This window comes from Echinops telfairi, unplaced genomic scaffold, assembly GCF_000313985.2.
Source record: "Echinops telfairi isolate 266 unplaced genomic scaffold, ASM31398v2 ScPeMD7_25;HRSCAF=90, whole genome shotgun sequence".
Lineage (NCBI taxonomy): Eukaryota > Metazoa > Chordata > Mammalia > Afrosoricida > Tenrecidae > Echinops > Echinops telfairi.
The window spans coordinates 14954981-14978955 of NW_022103922.1; the positions used below are offsets into that span (position 1 = coordinate 14954981).

Sequence of the window (23975 nt, forward strand, 5' to 3'; positions counted from 1 at the left end):
TCTGTGACCTATATCCAAAATGGCAATGGTTTTATTGCCCATGATCTTTATAATATTGGGGGGCTTCAAAAAGTTTGTGGGGAAAATGGAATGAAAAAGATAATGGTAATTTCCCATGAACTTTCAGAAGCCCTCCATAGACCTCAAAAGAAACTAGCTTTCCAAATAAATTCAAAATAAGCTTCAACAGAAAACCAAAGTTTCAAAGAATTGGAAATGAAACGCTGTTCCAGGTTGCATGGCCGACTAGGCTAGTGAAGCAAGATGTGTCCCAAGGGCTTCCCACCGGCCTACTTTTTGGCTGTGTTCCATCAAGCTAGGCAGTCAGAATTACACAGCAAGTTGTTACTCTTTCAAACGAATTATGTTTGGGGGGTGTTTGTATAATGTTACATTTTCAAATTATTAAGGTCCTGGAGCAAGGAAATATGGGTATGCCCTCCCCATATTACTCAGTATCTGTCCTAACAAGTACACACGTTTGCACCCTCTAAAATGCTATTCCTGATGAGGACACTCACAAGGGGCATTGATATTGGGTAATAAGTAAGACAAAGAATTTTGTCTTAAGCCTTCTCCGAAAACATACCCTCCTCCTGTCTGTTTTGCAGATGTCTGTGTGATTTCTTCCACCGCGGCTGTGTAGCTAACGTGAACCAAACAAACAGAGAGAGGCCTCACTAACGTTGGCTCTCCGATGCCATACAGTTCACGTAAGTCCCCATGCATTTCTCTCTAAGCTGTGGTTGTTGAGTTGATACCAATGCATAGTGACCCGACAGGGCAGAGCAGAGCAGGCTCATAGAGTTTCCAAGGAAGAAGCAGTCTGCCCCAGCCTGCCTTGTTCCAGAGGCCAACACGTGAGATTAAAGCACGGCCCTTTTCAGTTATTGGTGCTTCAGCTGAGACCTTGACCAGGCTCTTTCAGTTCTAGTTTTGATATTTTCTATATTAAGAAACTACAGGGGAGGGAAAGGGAATTATAAATGTGCTTAAACATTAAATTTGATTTATCCAAGAAAAGCATCCACATCTCTGATTTTGTTCCAAATTGTGTTACACCCATGCATCACATGACATCCATGCAAGCAACAGTCAACCACACAGACATCCAGGGTCATACAAGGTTATAGTCTCACTCACTGCCCTTAAGTTGCTGGTGACTCACAGTGATCCTATGGGGCAGGGTAGAACTGCCCCTGTGCATTTACCGGAATAAAAAGACCTGCCTTTCTCCTGCAGAACTGCTGGTAGTTTTGAACTGCTGGCTTTGAGGACTGCAGGCAATGCATAACAACGAAACCACCAGGGCTCCTTTATAGTTATAATCGCGATCAGAAACCCCACTTGCAGAATGAGCTGAAGGGAATATAGCAGCTTCCCGCTCACAACACGTGTATCTTACACATGGAAAAGTGAGCGTATGGCCAGGCGTACAATGGGTGCAGTTCAAATATAGCCTACAATACATGTACCTGCATGGCCATCAGCAACACCTATCCTCCTGGCTTGTGCATGCACTGTCCCTTCTATTTAAGAGTGTTTAGGATCCAACAGTATAGTCCGTAGGTGGTAGTGTCCCATCGTGTGTACATGTGTCTCTTGAGTGTTATCTTTCTGTATAATTTTCTTTCAAGAAATGAATCGTGGCTCTCAGATGCAAAAAGGAAAACAAAATTGCTACCCCAGAGAAGAGGCAGCAAGAGACAAAGGAGAAGCATCAATTTAGAAGTGACATAGACAGTTAATAAACAACACTGAGGTGGACAATCCGTGAAAAAAAATGTTTCTAAAAAAAATTTTCTAATTTTTAAAAATTTCTAATTGCTCACATATTTAGACATGTGACACGTGACAATCATGACAAGCTTCAAAAGTAAATAAGAAATCCTTCAGGCTGCCAAAAAAGTATTGGCATTATTTAGGTAAAAAGCTAACAAATATGGAAATGGGGCCAATATCAGATATGGAGAAAAATGTTAATTATATGGATCGAGGGTCGATGCTAAGGCACAAAGCTTGTTCAAGATGCTTAAAGAAAGAGCAGGGCTACACTCCCATATGGTGTTCCCACAACATCCAAGTCACATAACATCCGATTTAACAGAACGTATCACGGACATTAAGCAACACATGGCTGTATTTGTACATTTGGTATTTAATGTTTGAGATAAAAGCTCTAGGAATGTAACGAACTGTTGGTTTTCTATCTGGTCCCCACTGGAAGCTGGAAAAGTTGGTCCGCTGAAGTGACTCAGCTGTTTCCCTAACACTTTTCTAGTACTTTCATGCAAATAGGCCCTGGATTTAGTCAACTATCTAGAAATGCTCAGTTATCCTCCTATAGCTCTAGAGCAGCGGTTCTCAACCTGGGGGTCGCAAGCCCTTTGGGGGGTCGAACGACCCTTTCACAGGGGTTGCCCACTTCATAACAGTAGTAAAAGTATAGCGATGAAGTAGCAACAAAAATAATCTTATGGTGGGGAGTCACCACAGCATGAGGAACTGTCTGAAAGGGCCGCGGCGTTCAGAAGGTGGAGAACCACTTCTCCAGAGAAACCGTGAGGATATCAGAGATCAGATTTTAATTTGGGCTGGAACCCGGTTTTCCAACCATGTGGCCTTGTGGTACTTCTACTTGGCAGCTAACTGAAAGCTGCTCTGTACAAGAAGATACAGCAGTCTGCTCCATAAAGATTTGCAGCCAGGAACCCCCCTGGGGCAGTTCTACTTTGTCCTGTCCTGACAGTAAGGATCAGAATCAACTTCTAAAGGAGTATTTAGTTTGATGGAGAGTTGAAGAAACTCACGTGGTACAATGATACACTGCTTGGATGCTAACGGACAGGCTAGTGGTTCAAGTCCACCAGCAACGCCTATGAGAAAGCTGTGGTGAGCTACTGCTATAAAGATGACAGCTTTGTAGTTCTGTGGGCCAACTCTGCTCTGTTCTACAGGACTGCTGTGAGTCAGAATCAACTTGGAGGATGGATTCTTGCATCAACCTACAAGGTTCTGGAGTCACAAACTGGAAACACTCTCAATCTATATTCCTTCCTAGAGATTCACAAAATGCAGGAGGATACGAAATATGTTACCCATCCATTGTGTGCAGGGGATATTTTCCAAACTTAGTACACCACTGTACCTCGACAGTGATGGTTCCTCAAACGAACATTAAAGAACACTGGTCTCTTATTTAATCAGCGTACTGCCACCCTTTTCTTTACTGGAATTTACCTGGTTAAGCTCATTGTACTACGCGGAATTAGTACTCTTTAGCCCCTAGTGCTCCCTTGAATCATTTTCTTAAATTCTGTTGACGGTTAATATTAAATCTTTATAGAATTCTACACAGTGCAAACTGAAGCTTAGAGCAATGTTTAGGTCTTTGATTGCTAAAGAAATCCTTTGTGATTATCAGAGATACAGCTCTGAGATGTGGAAATACATGAAACGCCATAGAGACTAGTAAAGGGTCTTATTTATGTTACAGAACAGTAAACTCTTACAGATCTATCAAGAGTATTGTTCGTCTAGTATCTATCACAATCAGAGCACAGTGCCTAAACATCGCCTAGTAGTCAGTCCAATGTGATGTTTCCTATATTCTCAACAGCTGTGATCACAAAACAGCCCATCACTAAGTAATGCTGGTTTTCACGGATTCTGTGTAGGGTGATAGCATGCCTTTCAAACTACTTCCCTATAAGCTAGTTCTTAAGCAACGAATAATTCCTCTGACTCCCCACCATAATCTGGCTTACATTATGTATTCTATCTAGTCTCTTTTATCGTAACCAGTGGAATATTATTTTTCTGCTCATCAGGTCAAGGCCTGGGAACTTGTTTTACCCATATTTGTGTGCCTAATGCCCAGGAAAAATTCCTGGCATACCATAGGCATTTGATAAATGTTAATTGATCCACGTTCACTTCAAATCCTAACATTAATGAAACTTTACTGCATGACAATCTTTTTGAATCTATATTGTAATTTCAAATTCCAAATTGTCCAAGTGTTCACCAATAATCTATTAAGTTTCATTTAGAAACCTCCAGGTGTATATTACAAGGACAATTGCCAGGCTACCTTTTTCTCACTAAAAGAGATTGAATAATATTTTAGAAGCTTTACATTCTGACTTAGGTGATTTGGGGACTTTTATAACGGCAATGACAAATGTTATCTTAGTAATGAATAATTTCCAATAGTCCAGCATAGAATCTATTGTCTGTTAGATTCCTGGACACAGATATAATAACTGGATTTATGTCCTTTAAAGTCACACAAGTGGGGGGAGGGGAATAATCAACACCTACCTCTGATTTTTCCCCTCTTATATCAAAATCCATTAACAGATAATACTGGTGATGTTAAGAAAAGTGCATTAGCTAGTAAACAAACCTCTGAGCCACCTCAGGAGATAAAAAAATAAGGTAAATGTGATTTCAAATGGAATGTACAGATTCCAAAGTTCATCAGTGGTTATCAGGGGCGAATGGGAAGTTATTGTTTAAGGGGAATAACATTTAAACATGCAGAGTGGAAGTAGTGGTATCACATGATGAAGTTAATTAGTAATGACTTAATTGTATACATAAAAATGGTTCATGGCCAATGTTTTGCCATCCAAGGAGACTTCAAAAAGTTTGTAGAGACAAAGAATTCAAATATAAACTTAAATTTACTTGAACATGTGCCATATTAATCTAGAAATCATTTTAATACTTTCCCTAATTTATTTTTGAAATAAGTGTACAATTTCATCATATTAAATGCTTTATTTTTGCCTATTTAAAATAAATCTCATTGGTTTAGGTTGGAAGTTCAGATTATGAGGGAAATAATAATGCAAAAAATTAGTCATAATTCCATCATCTTTGAGTCTCATATATCAAAAAACAGTTTTGCAAAGAGTTATGGTAAAATTTAAAGCCAGGGTAACGATGGCAGAATAAGGTGCAGGGAGGAAGTAAGCAATAGAAAATTTTAGACAAAATGAACACCAATTTCAATTAACCAATAAGTAGTTCATCAGAACCAATTAGCACAGGTCTTGGCGGGAAAACGAGGAAGACAAAAGCCATTAAGAATGTCACCCTGGTCCTCACTATGTCCACCGGAAAGCCCTGCACAAAAGGCAAGTGTGTCCCAAGAACATTTAAAGATGGACACGAACAAATGTAGGGCACTTTGTTTCGCAAATTTTTAAACAGCAATTTTCTTAGGAACAAAAGAACTGCACTGGGCTTCGCAAACGTGTAAAGATAGTACTGTCCTGCCCTCGTTTGTCATCGTGGTTGAAGTCGTCCTTCCACAATGGCTTATTGTGCACATCACAGAGTCTCCAGGGTCTTTGGAATTAAAATGACAGAGTTGGGGTTTTTTTAAGCACACTTGAGAACGGATCCTTCTTTCTGAATCTTCCTACAATATGCTTTCAGAGACTTCCCCAATAATTCTAGTCATCTCGACAAAAGAAAGTCACCAAGACAATGTAATGCTTTCACAATGAGAAAGAATGCCAGTTTCTCTCTCCTTTTCAAAAATGCTTTCTAATATGATTTGAGATTGGCTTTCCTAAATAGACTGAAAGAGGAATCAATTCTTACAATGTGACACTCTTGGAAAATAAAGAACACCGACACTTCTGAACAACACACCCATTCCCACACACGCACAATGTTTTCTTATTATTACCATTAGAATTATTGGCAGCATAATTTTCTGACAAGGAAAATATGGTTTTGTTTAGAAGACACCGACAATGTCAGTAAAACAAGCAACACAATAGGAAGGGTTGAAGTTTGGGTTTTTTAAATTATTATTATTTTGTCTTGTATTCTGACTTCTGCAACCCCCCTGAAAGTCCCTATTAGCCCTTGCCTGCTCTATTGAGACTGGTCTGCCTATCAATGGTTTAGGCACCCCACCAGCACTGCATGGGCCCTTACTGTGTGCCAAGCACTGTGCTAGGCGATGGTTCCAGAAGCAGCCATTCCTGCTTCTGGGCTCAGTCAGAGGTAAACAAGTCATCACCTAAATAAATACGTAATGGCAGTGTAGGAGTACAGTGCAGGAACAATGCTGGGTGTAGAGAGAAAAACAGGAAGTACTAATTTAGATGGAAATTCCTTGATTTAGGCTACGATCTGAATGGTGACAAAAAAAATTGCCAGATGAATAGTTAGAAGCAGAGTAAGCCAGAGGGCATGGTGATGTGAAGGCCCTGAGTTCCGCATTCCCCAAATCTCAAAATGCCTTGGGCTGGGTGCATGATGGAGGGACACGGGCAGGAGGCAGGCCAGCTCAAATGCCAGTTGGTTACAGGAAGTTCTGATTTTCTCAGGACAGCAGTGGCAAGTCCAGAAGGGCCCGGACTTTCAGGGCTGGCATGGAGGGGGTCGGGTTTTCTAGACGTGATTCTGTCTGCCGCCTGAAGAGTGAATTGGGATGTCTTAGAAGAGGGAAGTCTGGCCAGTTGATTTTGCAGTCCTTCTGCACATTGACGGTCCACAGGCCTAGGGCCCGATCACACGGCACACAGGGCCGGTCCCCAACCCTGTCTTTAAGGCTCCACCTTAGCTGCTCAACCATGGCTGCTCCTACCCCCACCCTTACCTCCTTCTACTCCTTAGAAACTCTGGCATGCTAGGAAACCCATCGGACTCAGAGTCCAATCCCCCCCCCACCCCCACCCCATGACAATTATTTGCTATTATTTAACTCCTGCGGACACTTGGTCAAACAATTCTTAGCAGCAACAAAGAAATTCGAAGTAACTGACTTCGGCCTTAATTGCTATGCTTTGAAGTTGTTTGTCTCCTGAGACTATTCAAAATCTTGCCCAGCACCCTTACACACACAGACATCCAGCCCAGCACCCCTCACACAGACACCCTAGTCTTGGGCTAGGATGCTGCTCACCTTAGCTTTTACTTAAAAGACAATTTTAAAATGCCAAAATGCTGTCAATATAACACTGCATCTGTGCACACATGGACAAACACACATACAAATGGAAATTAACGACCCATATTTTTTTAATTTCCATATTTAATGGTCTCCCTATAATTGTGAGGGGCAAGGCATGCATATGTCTAATGAAAGGCATCTAATCTGATAAATAACAAAAAAGGAAAAGGGCTACATTTGAACTCAGCCTAATAATACCTATTTCTTAAATGTATCCCTCACCCACCCACCCACCCAAAGCTGCTCGCTCATTGGGAACTCGCTGTATCTGGAGAGATTGATCCAGACCCGACGTTACTTACTCTTACTCATTGCTTATACTTTGTCTGCTTCCAGAGGGAATCTGCAATGGCTTGCCTTAAATGGGATCCTTCCGTTTGGGGCACCTGCAAACCGTTCAATGTTTGGCTCCCTCGTGAAGCAGCCCTCAGACAGAAGAGCAAATCGATCTAACTGGGTCAGAACTTCTGGAGAGACCACAGGCAGGCATGGACATCAGAGTGAGCTCTCGGAAAATAATTCTGACAAAAGTCCAACAAAACACGTAGCACAAATGGGACTTTTGGCAACTGAACTCTGATGAAATCTGAGGAGTATAGTATCCTCTAAAACGTAGCTCCACTGAAATAATTTCGTTAAAGAAATAGGCCAGAACCCATGGCGTTTCCTTCAGTTAAATGAGACATCGGCAATGAGCCAACGTCATATCCTAGGTCCCCGCAGGTGTCCCCAAGTCACACACCTTGATCTCTTTCATGCCATGTTCGACTCCCAGCAGCTGGTGAGTTCGGAGAGGGGTAGAAATCCCCTGTCGGACTTGGTGCCATATTTTCATCTATGGATATAGTCTTGGGTCTCTTGCTGTTAAAATACAACAATAGTCATATCAATGCAAATTTCAGGTCAACATGTAGCATTTGAAAGTACATGGTTTGAGAAGGCTCTTACTGTGTGTGTTTCCATAAACACAAGTAAGGAGACTTCAATATCATTTTGAAATAATGGTGAGTGCTCAAGATAGCAATAGAAGTCAGAACCGTTTTCAGCTGTAGACAGCATGCCTTCAACCTAGATGTGCCTCAGAAACATAGTGATTGTTACACTTACTTCGTAAACGTACTCACAAAGAAACTTCACTAATAAAAACTGAAGTGCACATGGTCTGGGCACTAGCATTAAAACTGTTTTATGGTGATCCTTATCATGATATTAGTAATACCCATTTATACAGCACTTCCCCTTGACAATGGAACGTTTCCACATACACCCAAAGATAACGCGATAAAGTCGAGTTGAACCGGACTCAGTTCTTTTCTGACCTATAAGTCACTAGGAGCTAGGCCACTATGCACTTCTTCAACCCTAAGCTCCTTAAACTTTCTAAACTCGGTTGAATCATCTGTAAAATGGAAACAATAAAACCAAGTTCAAAGAGGGGTGGTTGAGAGAATTAAAGGAGGTATCAAATGCAGAGTTCTTAGGTAAGTGGTGAGCATTTAGGCATTAATTACTAGGCATTAATTATTATTACAAGCCTATAATTAATAATAATGAAAACTTTTATGGCATCTTTGTGAATATAAGCCACTTCATATATTCTTTATTTTTTCCTAAAATTTCAGGTAATTCTTTATTCTTAAAACCAGTCACGGAAACTTGGTGATTGTCAAATTCAAAATGACCTGTATAAGTCGAAAGCGATACATTTCAGTAAGGAAAACATCGCTTAATCTCAATCAGCAAAGCGAGTATTTAGCGCAAGTATACGGTCTGTACTTGGCAACGTACCTGATATACCGCTTTCTTACACCTCTACAATACTTTTTCAATGGTTAATTACAGCCATGAGAATGAGTATACTTTTTGCTTCAATAGTTCAGAAACTCACTCACACCCAAGAGGGTAAAACCTGAAAAATTTTCTGAATTAACTTTATGCACTGATAATACGCATAATCGCATAGGACTGCATGAGAACTGCAATTGGCTTTTAAGATCAGATTTGGAGAGATGGAGAGCGACTGGCCCACGGCAGCCAGACACACGACTCAAAGCAAGGCCTCTGACTCCCACGGCTCTGCTCTCTCCACCGCCCCCTGTTTCCAAGCCCTGGCAAGCCAACAGAGACTAGCTGTGCATTTCCCTGGACTAGTATTTGACACACAGTTCCCAGAGTATGATGGGAATTTCGATCACAGGTTCAACCACAGTAATAATACAAGACTAGCTCAGGGGGGTGTGCATTTGTTTCCAACACCCTCAAAACCAAACTAACCTCACTGCCGTCGCGTCTATTCTGACTCCTAGCAGACCCCATAAAACAGGGTTAGAACTGGCCCTGTGGGTTTCTGAAATTGTAGCTCTTCACGGGAGTGGAAAGGCCCGTCTCCCTCCAGCGGAGGCTGCGGGTGTGAAACTGCTGAGTGCAGTTCACCGCCCAATGTGGACCCACTGCACCTCCGAGGTTCCTGTCTAGAACGCTGATAAGGCAAATAGTGCAGTACAGCGAGTCATCGTAATCTTTTTCTTTCCTAGAACATGTACAAGTTAGATATACTCTATCTAGTGGTCCATTAAGTATCCTAAAGCCTTACAATGAGCATTCGATATGACCCAAATGTCATGTGCTTTCAGAAAAATGGCCCCAACACACATCAGAGGGTGACCATGAACCTTTGACTGAGAAGTCATGCCGTGCCTGTGAGGCACAATGAAGCCCAGCACAGTAGAAGCAAGCGTCCCTCTAGTTTCCTCATATGTCACCCAGGTTAGGGCTGACTCCTATCGGGTCACTCTGCGATGGAAATGACTCGATGGCAGTAAGGTTTGCTTGTTTGTGGTGTACTCATACACATGTATTGTAGCCATCTTATAATCCAGTTCTCCCATCTGTAAATCAGCAGTACACAGGCAAAGGAAACTTGAAATGGAAGAGAGATCCTTTACCTTAAAACTGCAGTAGAGAGAAGCTTCTAAAACCTGTGTATCCTGAATGATCCAGTATCGGATTCTGAGTAGTGGTAAGATCTATATGAACAGCACACTGATCAACCAGATGCACTAACAAGCATTTCGATGGACATTTTGCATTTAGAAACACTCAAGCATTTTTAAGACTGCAACACGCCAGAGATCATTTTCATGACAGTAAGCCAATGGTTTTGCTATCCAACCTAACAATATCAAAATACAGTGTAACCATAAATGATACAGCCTTAGCTTATAAGCACACTGAACTATGGGCTCCGTCTCCTAATTGCAGTGACAAGCAATGCCCATTCCACTTACCTGCTCGGTGGAGAAGACAGCGACCTCTGAAGACTGACCCCCGAGTTCATGTCATGGTAGTATGGTTGGCTCGGGATTTCTCCAATTGGGAAGTTGACTCCAGTGCCCTGGGTTATAGGCGCTGAGGGATAAAGCAAACCATTGAGAGGGGCATTAGCATTTGTCCTCCCCTTTTCAAACACAACAGTCCAGGATTTCTTGTGCCTGTGAGCGAGGAGGGGGAAACTCTTTACCTTTAAGACTCTACTACCATCCATATATTTTGGGTAGGATGCAAACATTCTATTAAGCTAGTGATAGGAAAGTTGGAAACTTGAGGCACTGAGAACGCCATCACTGGTTACATTTTCTCTGCCCTCGCAAGCCCCAGCCTTCTATACTCATTCCTCTCTCCTGCTTGTCATGACACCTGTCACTCCACCAGCCTCTGGACACCTGCGCCAACACAGAGGGGGGCTCCTAGTGGTCAGCCTCAAGCAAGTCATTTGCACTATCGAAGCCTCAAAACTCAAGTTACTGCTCAATGAACAAGTGTAGGGCAGGTTACAAATAAATGCCATTGCTTTCTACAATATTAACATCGACACTAAGATATAGGAGAAGTAATCTTACTAATATTTGATATCATTAACTGTTGTACTAGGAATAGAAATTTTAAGTGAACTTTCAAGGCATACAAGTGCACAAGAGGTGTAAGTGAAATTTATAAACATGAAAGACACCAAGGCTTTCCAAAAATAGATGGTCCATTTTCGTATATGAATGGTAATACTCAATGTATTTTTAAAATGTATACAACAGATTTATAAATTATTTAAAATGTATTCATGAGGTCATATGTGGCTCATTTTGTAAGTTAAATAATCCTTTTGAATTTTCCAATATATAATTATGAATTGAGATTTTTCATATGCAAGTACTGCTTTTGCACAATGGATTACATCTGTTCAAATTTCAAAAATGCATTTCTAGACATCTTGAACAAATCTGTGAGGCAGCATGTTGTGCTATCGTGAGCAGAGTCTTGGGAGAGATAGCCTTTTAGTTTATAAATGTCCTGTGATATGCCTGAGCTCTTTGCCTCAGTCTCCTCCACTGTAAAGTGGGAATGAATAACAATTTGTCACGCGTGATCATCTGAGGATGAAACGAGAGAAGGAGGGATACGTTCCAGCACCATCATGCCCGTGGCACTGTAGGTGCTCAACAAATGGAAACCCCCTATTTCCTTTTTTCCTGCTAAACTGGGGTTGATAGAAGAGATGGAGCAATGCGAGCCTGTGCTGGAAGCAGACGGAGAGGTACCAAGGAGACTCTTTGCTGAAAACCCACTCACTTAGCAGACTATTGGTTGTTGCTGTTCCTAGCTAGTGCTGCAGGGACGCAAAAGAGTCTGCTTCATCCCTGACCGTAATAATAACCCCATTAAGAGCAAAAAGAGGCGTAAACAAAATAACCTGGCCATTCATACAAATAGTCGAGTAAAGCTGACTATAATGAAATGCCCAAATGTATGCCACAGTCAACAACTGCTGAGGGAGTTCTAGAAGGAAAGGCTCCGTCTTCACTTGAATGTCCTAAGAAGGCCATCCACATGCCTCAGTTTGCATTTGGAGATTAACTAAACGATTGAATGGAGGTTATGCCAAACAGGGGTTCCTGCAGAAGCCAAGTCATGGGCAGAGAAAATGCATGAGGGGAACCCAAGCAGGCTGGTGTCAAGGGGCATTGACAGTGCTTAAGTCTAGGTTCTATTTCTAGCAACTGTTGTGATCAGACCTTCCAATACTTTGATGAGAAAGCATGTGCCCCACAGCCCGGAGCTGCAGTCAGGGACATTCTAGAATCCCTGCGATTCACACATGGTCCCCCCTTAGTCTTCTCCCTGCTCCTCAGTGTCCTCGAAAGGCACACGGAACGTTCCAAAGGGTTTGCAGATTTTCAAGGCATTTTTCTTCCCCTGCATTTCTGTGAACATTCTAAACGTGTTCACTCTCAGGTGAATTTCACAGTTGTAAAATCACATTTCAACATCAAGCAGACCAAGATGAACTTAAGATCTATATTTTAAGGAAGGAAAGAATAGGAGGCACCTGCTCTATTTCTGAGGCATGATCTAAGAATATACATTGAACATCTCTCTCTCCTCCTATTACAAATTAAATAACACAATCCATGGAATATCGGTTTCAGCTTCAAACTTCTGGAGCAAGTGCCTTCTATCAGATATTTTAGCCTCCTCTTACGCAGAAAATATTTGCATGCAATATTTCTTTTTGTGTGTGTGTGTGCAATATTTCACTAACGCCCGATGGCTTGAGTTCTCTGGACAGCTAAAATATGGTTACGCTTCTTGTGGCTTGGGCTACACTGGAGGTTAAACAAATGCAAGGTACTAAATCCTAACGTACCCACATGCTATGAAGTTTATTACTACATGTGGTACTAGAAGGAAGCACTGGAAGGACCCGTGAGTAAAACCAATCTATCTGGGTACCTACAATAGTATCGAGTACAAATCAAAGCAGCTATTGACTACCCTGAACCTTAAAGGTTATATCGACTATAACATAGCTGCAGTTCATTAAGCCCATGCTACATTTAGGCAAAGAATTGCAGTCTTTGTTAATGCAAATGCTTGGATATATGTTAGCACAGGCTATTTGACCATAAAGAGCCTAGGTGTCAGCCCCAGTGAAATGGGAGTAGAAAACAATCTTCAAATGTTCCATTTTTCTCAATTTCCCTCTGGCAAGATGATTTCTGAGTACTAAGCCAGGAAGAGAACAATTTGTCTACAGATTTGTACACAAGCACTGTAACAAGACAGTGTGCTTTCTGGGGGCTACAGTGGGAGGCCACAGAAAGATACACAGATGCACATTTTTTTCATATTTATATCATCAGTACTAAAACAGCAGACACAAGATGTGTTTCATGATCAAGTGAGCTGGTGTGAGAACAGCAGGTTTCAGGAAGGTATTCCAGTCTAAAAGCCTCTCGATGAACTTACAAGAGATGCAAAGATCAGTGTTAGCACCACTCCCTGAGAGCTGCAAGGAGCTGGAAGCAGCAAATCATGTTTAAGAGGCTGCCAATACGCTCTTAGAAGTGAAACACCAAAGAGCCACAGATTCTAAGGGTTAGAGGCCAACCCTTAATCTTCCTTATTGTTCTTCTCGCTCCAAAAGCTGATCCTAAATCAACTTTGAAGATGGAGATAATATCGTTCAATAGAGAGATCACTATCCTAAAACTGAATAGCTTCATTAGCTAAATTCAACATACACATTAGTGGGTCAGATGATAGCAAAACCCTAGAGGCCAGGAGCCATTAGCATACCGTTAATCCTCAAGAAACCAGAATACGTGACAGACAACATCAGTGTTGTGCTGGGGCTCATGTTTATGTAGCAAACCCTTCTTTCATAAAACAACGAAATTCAATTGCATAAGCAGGATATTAATGTGGGTATATTAGAACATGGAGGAGAATAACTTTTCAACAACATAGTTACATACAGAGCAGAAAATAGATGTTTGCAGAATAAATTAACCAATGGATGAATGTAGACAGTCAATGTGCTAATTACAAATCAGCAGTGTTTGTTATTACAAGTGACGTTAAAGCCTCTAAGAGATGACAGGATGAATTAAGAATGAATGAATGATGGAAGCCACTTCAGTGCCCATCAAAGGAGGAATAGATAAACAAATTGCAGAACATGGAGGCAATGGAATATTATGCAGTGATCAAAAATAATTGAGTGTGGGAGTGCTCATACCCTGCATGAGTAAATCTGCAGGACATTACATTGAGTGGAGTCAGTCAAAAGTAAAAGCACAAGCACGCTTGAGTGCACTCAAATGGACGTGGAGAGCAATGTGCTTTGATGGGAACCAGTGTGGAGAGAGGAGGAAAGGGGAATCACTTCATAGACTGTAGGTGCTTATTCATTCTGGGGATGAGAAAGGCAATACAGGAGAAATCAGCCCAATTTGGCCAAAGAAAACGAAGACTGGGGGTATGCCTGAACAAAGGACAATGGGAGTAAATGCTATCACGTACAGTTTTGCAACAGGAGTAGCCCAAGCAAAAAGCGTATGAGTGGTTACACAAGTAGATGAGTGTGCTATAAGGGTATGGGGAAGTGGAAGATACATGTGTACACAAAGCTGTATATTTGTGGGTATAAGTATATACATGTTTGCATATGCTATACATATATATTCATATAAACCATAAAGAGCATAGGAGCACAGTTGTTGATATTTTCTTGTCATATAAAAACACCTTAACGATTTATTTATTGGGTATGAAGGCTCAGGACCACAGTTTCCTGGGACAACTACATCAACTGGCTCAATTAGTTAATAAAGACAATGCTCGACAACCAAGTTTGGTGACTGACGCTTGGTGTCTTAAAAGCTTGTGATCAGTCATCTGAGACACAATGGCTGGCTTCCACAAAGATGATAAGGCCTGCAAGCCCTACAGAGCAGTGGTACTCTGAGGAGAAATCGTGGATATGGTTTGATTTTTATACTTGTGGTTTAAACTATTTGAGAATCGGTTAACTTTGTTATTTTAATGTGGCATTATTAGTGTAGAGTGTGTCTAACATCAGTCTCTTCTGAGATATAAAAGAGTGGGTGAAGTTAGCAGAGAAGAGGGTAGATAAGGAGCACTGAGGACATGAGGAGTCGAACTGAAAAGGAATCGAGAACCTTCTCCTAGGATGGATACAATCAGAGAGAAGAGAGAGAACCTTTCCCAAGGGTGGATCCCCTCATGGGCAGAGAGAAAGGGAAAGAGGCAGAGAAGAGAGAACCTTCTCCTAAAGGACACACAGACAGACTGACACACACACAGCCCACAGACACATCCCGCCTTCCCAAAGCCTACACCCTGAAACGATTTGCAGCCCCCCAAAATGTAAGACGGTAAAGTTGCTTGTTAAGGACAAAATAACAAAAAGGAAACCAAAAAAGGGGGCGTGGAGTGTGTTAGGCATGTCATATTTCTGTTTGCACACATTTTTGAAAAATGAAACCCAGATTTTTTCCCCCCAGAAGTGCCTAGCCGTTTGACGGTTCTAATGTTTATTCAAATCGAACAAGGAAATGCTATGTGAAGGAAATGCTGCGTGGTCTCGAACCAGGAAAGGTGTGCTCAGGGTTGCATCCTCTCACCACATGTATTCAGTCGGTGTGCTGAGCAAACAAGCTGAGGAGCTGAAACTCGGAGATGAAGTTTGGCATCAGGATTGGGGGCAGGCTCGCGAAGAACCTGCGCCGGGCAGATGGCACAGCCTGGCTCGCTGAAAGCAAGGACTTGAAGTACTTGCTGATGAAGATGAACAATTGCACCCATCAGTCCGGAGTACCCCTCTATGCAAAGAAGACCAAAATCCTCCCATGACAAATGGAGAACAAAATGGGAACTGTCAAGGATGGTGTCTTGCTTGAATCCACAATCACTCCGCATGGAAGCAGCAGTCAAGAAATGAAACCGCATATAGTGAGGCGCCGTCAATAGCCTCCTATGCTTGTGAAAGTTAGACAGTGAATAAGAAGAAATGGTGCGTTTCAATGGTGGTGCTGATGAAGAATATTGGAAGTACACGGACTACCCGAACAGACATATCTGTCGTGGACTCTGTACAGCCACAAAGCTCTGTCCCAAAGAAGACGGCCAGATGTAGTCACACATACTTTGGACATAAAAGGTGACACCAGTTCCCAGAAAGGGACTCCGTGCTGGTGACAGGGAGGCATGCGGGGACAGTGAAAAAGAGGCAGACCCTCAATGAGCTGGATGGACTGGTGGCTGTCACAATGGGCGCAAACATAACAACAATTCATTCTTTTGTGCACAGAGTTGCTGGAAGTTGGAACTTGATGGCACCTAATCACATAGATCTCCTATGACACTGTGTGTTAAAAACCACCAAGTTCACTGCCATTGAGTCAATTCCAACTCACAGCGCCCCTACAGGACAGGGCAGCACTGCCCCTGTGGGTTTCCAAGACTACCTCTTCAAAGGAGTGGGAAGCTTTATCTTTCTCCCTCAGAGAGGCTGATGGTTTCGAACTACTGACCCTATAGTTAGCAACCCAACGCCTAACCACTATGCCACCAAAGCTCCTTTCAATGGTAATACATAAAGCGGCACTAAATTAATCTTTCCAAACAAATGATCCCAGCAAATGATTTCACAATGCCTCATAGCTGTGGAAGTAGAACCTACCTACTGCAGAACAGACATACCGTGGGACCTGTGAGAGGCAGAACTCCATGAGAAATCAGTGCTGTGTGAGAAACTATCGTTCAAAAGACAGAGTCACCTCCTGGCTAGGAGAGGTTTCCATTGGACGCAGCTCTCAAGCACTGCCAATTCCTCCACTTGCATTTTGTTCCTTTTGAAACATCATAATTCTTGTCCGTGCCCTCTGAAGTTGACCCAAATGAGAAACCCAACTTAAACAAAGACCAAAGTGCCACTCCATCATCTGAAGAGCATCGTTCCAAACTAGGATGCTTTCTCTCAAGCTGTCAGGGGGAAACCTATATAAATAAAGCCAAATCAGAGACGAGAAGCAGAAGAAATGAGTCAGCTCCTTTAAGATAACAACTGTGCTAACATCCGCATCTTAGGTCCATTTGCACAGGCTAGCCATCAGCACAAGAGTTAACCAAGGGAACTTCCCCTTTGCTAAGGTAGCCAGGCAGGTGAATTCAGCCCAGTTGGGGGTTGGGGTGGGGGCAGGATCTGACCTGGCCTGCCAAGAATGGTTTCTCAGGTGAAATGGCCAGTGAGAAACAATTGAGCATTGTGTTAGATAACAATGCTTTCTATCTATATCCAGCTGAAATCTGCAAAGTTAATCTCTGTCTCACTCTACACTCTGCATGCTAGCGTGTGTATCCTGAACATCTCTCGCCCCCACCAAAATGTAGGAAAATGCAAAAGCACTTATCTGCAGGAAACTTATGGGGGTTATCATAACAACATGGAGCACATTTAATTAATCACACTTCCTTTGATATAAATGGCCATCTATAGTTACAGTGAGAACCCTGAACACCAATCACATAGCGAGCAGAACACACTTCCCCCGGCCCCACCAAAAAATGTTTGCACAATAGAAAGTTTTGATGATTGAAATGTGAATATTTTAGGAAACCAGACCTCATATGATTATTTGATAATATCACCCAGAGGTCTGTGACTTTAAAAGTCTAAGTCTCCTAATAGTTGGTCATTTTTCATACTCTGTGTTTTCTCGTTCAAAATAGAAAAGGTTTTCAATCACAGTGAGCAATTAAATCATAAGAAAATAGTGTGTACTTACTTCTGGAAACCCTCACAAGTTCTGACACATTGAAGACTCCAGATTTTACAAAACTATCCTCAAGGTATCCTGAAAATAAACATCAAGGGGGAAAAGATCAACATGAGCAGGAAGCACAATAAATAATTAAACACTGGAGGAAACAAAAGCCAAGCAGGCACGCACAAGAACGAGTAAATTCGCAACTCTTAAACGCAAACTGGGCCTCTTTAAACAAAAGCAAAACTTTCGATGTCAAACCATCTGCTGGAGAATGTTCTAGTTCCTTTCCTAAAGGGGGCGATTGGTGGGGTTTTCTGTGCCACGTCCTCTGAATGAAGGTCAGGGCTGCTCACTGGAAGCAGTCAGCTCAGTCGCACCTGGTAGACTAAAGTCCACCCATTAAAAAAAAAAAAGGAAAACCACAACCACAATTAACACCTTGTTGGAAATACTTCAAAGGTCTCCTGAAACCACTGTTCTTTCACAAATCCTTCCCTGATTAAAGAAAAGTCAGCTGCTGTTACCAGCGCTCCCACCCACTTGTGTGAGGGTAGAAATCACACAAAAGCAGGAGTTGTGTACTCAGCAACTATGTGGCATCAATGATTTCCGTGAACCTTCAATAAACCAAACCCAAGCCCTCAACCCTCCCTTTGATTCTGACTTGCAGTAACCCTTTCGTACAGGACAGGCTGCCACTGAAACTATAAATCTGCTCAGGAGCAGACCGCCTCCTCCTCCCCCCCCTGTGAATCTTCCATCAGCCCCTCAGGGTCTTAGGGCTTTGCTCATGTGTATATCTGCTCGGCTGGACACTTCACTTTAAGAATCGGATGCTTCTTGCAAGTAGTAGTGAATGCAGGCCCCTGTGGACGCTCATGGCTCTTAGGGGACATCAAGACATAGGGTCAACAATGGCTATGGCACACAGTTCCAGAGCCTGAGTAAATTCAGATGCATTTGGTAGCTGGTCTCCTTGTTGTCGTGCCCGGGACAAGAGCTGAGGCCTGTCAGGAATACCAGGCAGACCTGCCAAGTCCTCACCTATATAAAGGATGTACATGGAGGGTGAGGAGGGACTTGTTGCTGTTGTGACTGGGTGCCATCGAGAGCTTTCTGACCCACGGCGACCCTACGCACAACAAAAGGAAACACTGCCCGGAGGAGGGAAGGAGACTCCCTTACAAAGAAGGGATCAGGTTTACAGTCTGCTTTTCAGCGAAAGAATTGGAACCGTATGGCAGTCTTCAGAATTGAAATAGTTCCTGAAAGAACACTCTAGTATCCAAGAACGGATGATTCGGTTGGATTTTCCATACAGCTGTAGGACTGAATGCAAAAAAGGGATTAGCCAGACCTGGGACGGTGGGGCCCTCAAGAGAGGACTGGGCTTAAATTCCAGCACCGTAGTTTACTAGCTGTGGGAAATCTTGGCCACATTATACAGTCCCTTTGGCCGTAGATTTCTCACCTCTAAAGTAGAGATAATAAAATGATCTCCTTCACAGAGTTGCTCTGAATACGGAGATGAAAATGCAAAACTGATGGGAAGCACTGATTAGATGTTCCCAATAAATTAAGATTAGTCCATGGAACCACGACCAGCCTACCAACATTACACACCCTGGCCTCCAGACCAGAGGTTCTTTGCAAACCTCTATTGAGAAATTTCCCCGGAGCAGAAGTCACTGCACAAAGCAGGGAAAGGCAGCCAATAATCGAACGAGTGCCTATGCTTCATTGCAGTGAGGAACCGGGTATGTCTGAACATAGTTTCCTACCCCCCCACCCCCCCTGTCGGAAGAAAAGATAACAGGGCTGTCTTGCTTTAGTGGGTAATCTGACACAGCTCCAGCAGCTCTCTCCAGCCTCATCCCCACTGCTTTCTTTGCAGGTTTAACTCAACACCTCACCTACTCCATAAATCCTTCCCACATCATCCTCTCTCACCCCATGTCCTGGTCAGAAAGAATCTGTCGCCTGCACTCAGCTAGCACTAGCTTGTGCTGATGTTGCAGCACTGTTGTGTGCCCAGGTTCTCCGAGCGAGCGCTCTGCTTTCAGGTCTTGTCTCCTAGCGGAGAGGCTCGGCTCGTTTATTTATGGGGTGACTTTTCCTCCCCGCACCTCGAACAACAACCCCGTGTCCTCTATGTCAAATACACACTAGGGACACAAAAACTTAAAATTTAACTTTGAAAATGAGGTCACGACAGATCAGTCATTTTATAACCGCACAGAGATCAATGGTTTGAGATGAGGAAAGCCCAGGACAATCCGTGTGGATCCCAGGAACGCACTGCTGAGGATTTGGGCTTTGGGGTGGGATAAGAGGTAGTAAGGATTGGGACCAAATGTGATTCTATTGCATACTAATGGGTCGTCTTAGGCATTCAGTACAAAATATCCACAGAAGAATTGGGAGTATTTCATGTGTACAGAGTAAGAGCTCAAAAATATTTCTGAAATAAATTAATGAATGCGTGAGCAAATACATGGTTAACATTTACACATCCTAACAGCTCAGAATGTAGATATCATCTAAAGTTCATTTCCGTACTGATCCAATGTTCCCTTTTCACACGAGCATACGGTGCCCACTCGGATGAAGGCGTGGGTGAGCTTGTCGGGAGCCTGATCGGAAAGGAGACCAAGGAGTCAGCTCCAAGTGCCTTCTACCAGTGGGAAGAGAGTAAGGCCCTGGAATGCACAAAATGCAAAGACTCTCTCACAGAACAGGAAAGGCCACTCAGAATGCAACAAGGTATACTCGTGCCCCCACCCCTTCGTCAACCCCCAATCCCCCTCGTTCTAAGGAAAGGAGATCCACAAGGCAAGTTGAAAGAGCTATTCTACTAAAAGTCTGAAAGGCAGTGGATGAACATGAGAAGCGCTGTGACCCTCACTGGAGGAAATGCCACCCCATAGGTCCCACTGAGTTCCACTTCTGCCTGGAGCATGGGGAGTCTTTGGTGAGCGGAGGGCTTGTGAGAAGTAAGTCCCTATAGGAGTGGAGTGGAGTGAATCAGGCAGTGGAGTCAAGATGGACAGAGGCCCTGGAACAGATGCAGCCACGTTACTGAATTTTTGCATGCAACTGAATGGACTCATGCAACACTGAGTCGGCCTTATCTCGGGCAAGGCGGAGTAGAGAAGTCATGGTGGACACATAGTACTTAGATAGGTGGGGTGTTTGCGCATAAGCATGTAGGAGTCACGAATGAGGAATTTGCACAAGAAACTGCAGGGGAAGCTCACTCCAAAAAAGTATGTTATTACTATTAACACAACCCACCTGTACTTCTCAGGCTGCTGGGGCCCTTCATTTTTCCATTTGTTACGGAGCCCATTGTGAATCTAAACCGCTTACATGAGGGGCCAAGGATCTTAGAGCAATTTGGAGACATTCAGATGGTGCAATCCCTTCATCTCGGGAAGAAAGCGCGAGCATTGCTGAGGCAGAGCAGCTGCTTGATGGTTACGCAGCAGGATTACCCCCCAGCTTCAACCAGGGAAAAAAGAACAACTGGGCATTTATGTGGCGCTGTATTTACACTACATGTACGCTTTCTTAAAAGCGAAATTGAGGAGGAAATAAAGACCTCTGCAAACGGAAAATTCTCAAAGGCAATTTCAAAATTACATTATTTTATTTCTCTCTTTTTCCTTTCTCCCTAACAAAAGCCACAGTAAATCACTACTCAGAAGTTAATACAGTGTTTAACCTTCTTTACAAACAATAACAGAGGGACACAATGGCATATCTAACTGTTAATATCTCAAATTATAATCAGTACCATTTCAATGTTAAACAACATTTACATAGAAAATCCAATGGAAGACTGATAACACTCATTTTAAAAGTCTACTCTGTTCTATTCTTGAAATTTAAAAAAAAGCCACAGAAAGCAGTTATTAAATTCATGAGAGTCGTCTTCAAGTATTCTGAATGGCTGTTAATGTACATGGTGGATTCAGCTTATTCTGCATAGTTTCAGGAGCTGATTTCTAGCTCAATAAACGTTTTATGAGCCAATAATAAAAGTCTCCCCACCAAGAAATGTGAAAGTATGTAAAGGTAATAATACCAGCATGTGTAAGGCAGTGCACGTAAGCCTTCACATACATTAATTCATGTCACACGCTCACAAGTGTGCTATGATCTATGCAGTGTCTCGTCGCCATTGTACACATGAGAAGACAGTGCACACGGAAGCAATGTGCTCCCTCATGGCGGAAAATACCTGCGAAAGAGATACAAATTTGTACTTCGGGTAGGAAATTGGGTAGGAGAACCTCTGAACCTCATGCTGGCTAACAGTGGTTTTCATGCATTGCTTGAAATGGCACAAGTAGAGGCGGACACTGGGTGCCTCGCAGGTGGCTGTCAGCACTGTAATTCTAGCTGCTGCCCTTCAATAGTGTACCTACAATGGCCCAAACCCTTGATTTGGGGCAGTGGTAGTTCGGTGGAAGGATTCTCGCCTTCCTTCCATGTGGAAGACCTGGGTTCTGCTCCCAACAAAGACATCTCAAGCCCAGTCATCGCCCTTCTGTCAGGGGAGGTGTTCATGTTGCCGTGACCTGGAAGAGGTTTCAGCTGAACTTCCAGGAGAGGAAGGGAAAGGTTGGGAATTACTTCTGCAACACCAGCCAAAGAACACACTGAGGATCAAAGGGGCACCACGACTGGGAGACCCCGTCAATGGCAGCTAACAAACACAATACACTATTTACTTATGGGGTAAAGGGGGAGGAGACGAGATTAAGATTATTACACACTGGCTCCTTGCTCATCTTCCCCTAACTCCAGAGACCAAAAGGGACTCATTGATGATTTTCCAGGAGTGGTTTGATGAAGTGGAGTTATATCTAGAGCTTTTCAATATCCTTGAACTACCCATGGCTAAAAATCTTTGATTAGCATATAGAAATACAAACCAATGAAAAGATTAAGATTCTCAGAAGAGTTATTGAACCTCACTCTACAGCCAGGGGTATGTTTCTCGTTTTAATTTGGAGTTACGTTTGTTCTTCGTTTGAAAATGCAAAACTATACCAGTGAATCAAGTAAACTGTAAGAGAGTCAGAAATTTCCTGATTTAAAGCACTCATAAAGTACTGTCTTGTCCAGTATTTGTCCCAGTTAAGAAATTTTTTCCCAAATAGATAATGTGTATAAATCTGTATGTGTACTATCCTGCTTTTTCTCCTAGCTTCTCCTGCACCTTTTCTTTTCGATGAAATCTTTTCCAAAAGCATGATTTAAATAACAAGAATATGACATTGGCTAGCTATGCCATGTGTAGTCACCATTCTCTTACTGTGTGGCAATTTAGGTTGTTTCCCATTTTTACAAAATATTGTAAACAGCCCTGCAACTAATATCCTCACACACAAATCACTGTCAGCAAGCCTCCTGATTTCCTTAGGCTGGAGTTCCCAGAAATGAAATTAGTGGGTCAAAGGACATCAATGTCTTTAGAACTCTTGGTACAAATTGTCAACTACTTTCCATAAATATTTTTGCCAATTTATACTTCCTCAAGCAGGTCATGAGAGTGTCCGTTCAATACCCTGCTGCCGGCATTCTGTATTAAAGAATTACTTTAGAATTGAGGCAAGTTGACTAGGGAAAAGATGCTATTGCATGAATGTTATAGTATTCCTTTATTTGACTACATTAAAGTTGGATTTTACAGACAAATATGCATTATTTCTTTGACTATAACATTGGAAATAGATGATATAAAAACTGGACTAGCAGGAGTATGGTGTTTCTAATACTGAAATTATTTCTAGAATTTCACAGCTAATTATGTTTTTCAGTATTTCTTTCTGGTTTAAATTTTTTTCTACAAATAAATAATAAGTGTGTGTCTAAATAATTTTTTCACAAAATTAGGATCAAATTTAAATGAGTGTGTAATTTGCTTTTTTGCCAGTTAACATCGTATCTTCTGGTTGATGGCCACACACCCCTACCAGCACTCCCCAATCATTCAAGGACACACGGTTATCCCTACTTATCTCAGGCAAGTGAAACATTTTCAGATCAGAATGATTACTGAGTGCTATCAAATGTTTTATGATCAGTAGAGATGATCTCCTTTGTTTCCCTTACATCACTTATTCATATCACTTATTACTTGATTCTGACAGTAGTTTTGCTTGTCTGTGGACAATAATTTATGTAATTAATACTCAACTGACTTACTAATAGTTTCCTCGGAATGTTCCATTTGCCATTGGGAAATTTTTGTATTTTATTTGTCAAGTTTTCATACCAGGGATAAATGCTTGCTTCAAAAAATGATTTAGGTGGCTGTCCATTATTCTTTATGCTCTGGGAGGAAATAAAATAGAATTTCT

The 23975-nt window shown here is 42.3% G+C and overlaps 1 protein-coding gene across 7 annotated transcripts in view; it reads right to left on the reverse strand.

Annotated features, from left to right (window-relative positions):
• Positions 1-23975, reverse strand: part of NFIB (nuclear factor I B) — a 241925-nt gene that overhangs the window by 65826 nt on the left and 152124 nt on the right. For all 7 annotated transcript variants that reach the window (XM_004706535.3, XM_004706533.3, XM_004706532.3 and 4 more), the window contains exons 3-5: positions 17623-17691; positions 10267-10387; positions 7722-7840 (exon numbers count right to left, since the gene is read on the reverse strand). In XM_004706535.3, coding sequence (XP_004706592.3) covers positions 7722-7840; positions 10267-10387; positions 17623-17691 — 309 coding nt within the window. The remainder of the gene's footprint in view (positions 1-7721; positions 7841-10266; positions 10388-17622; positions 17692-23975) is intronic.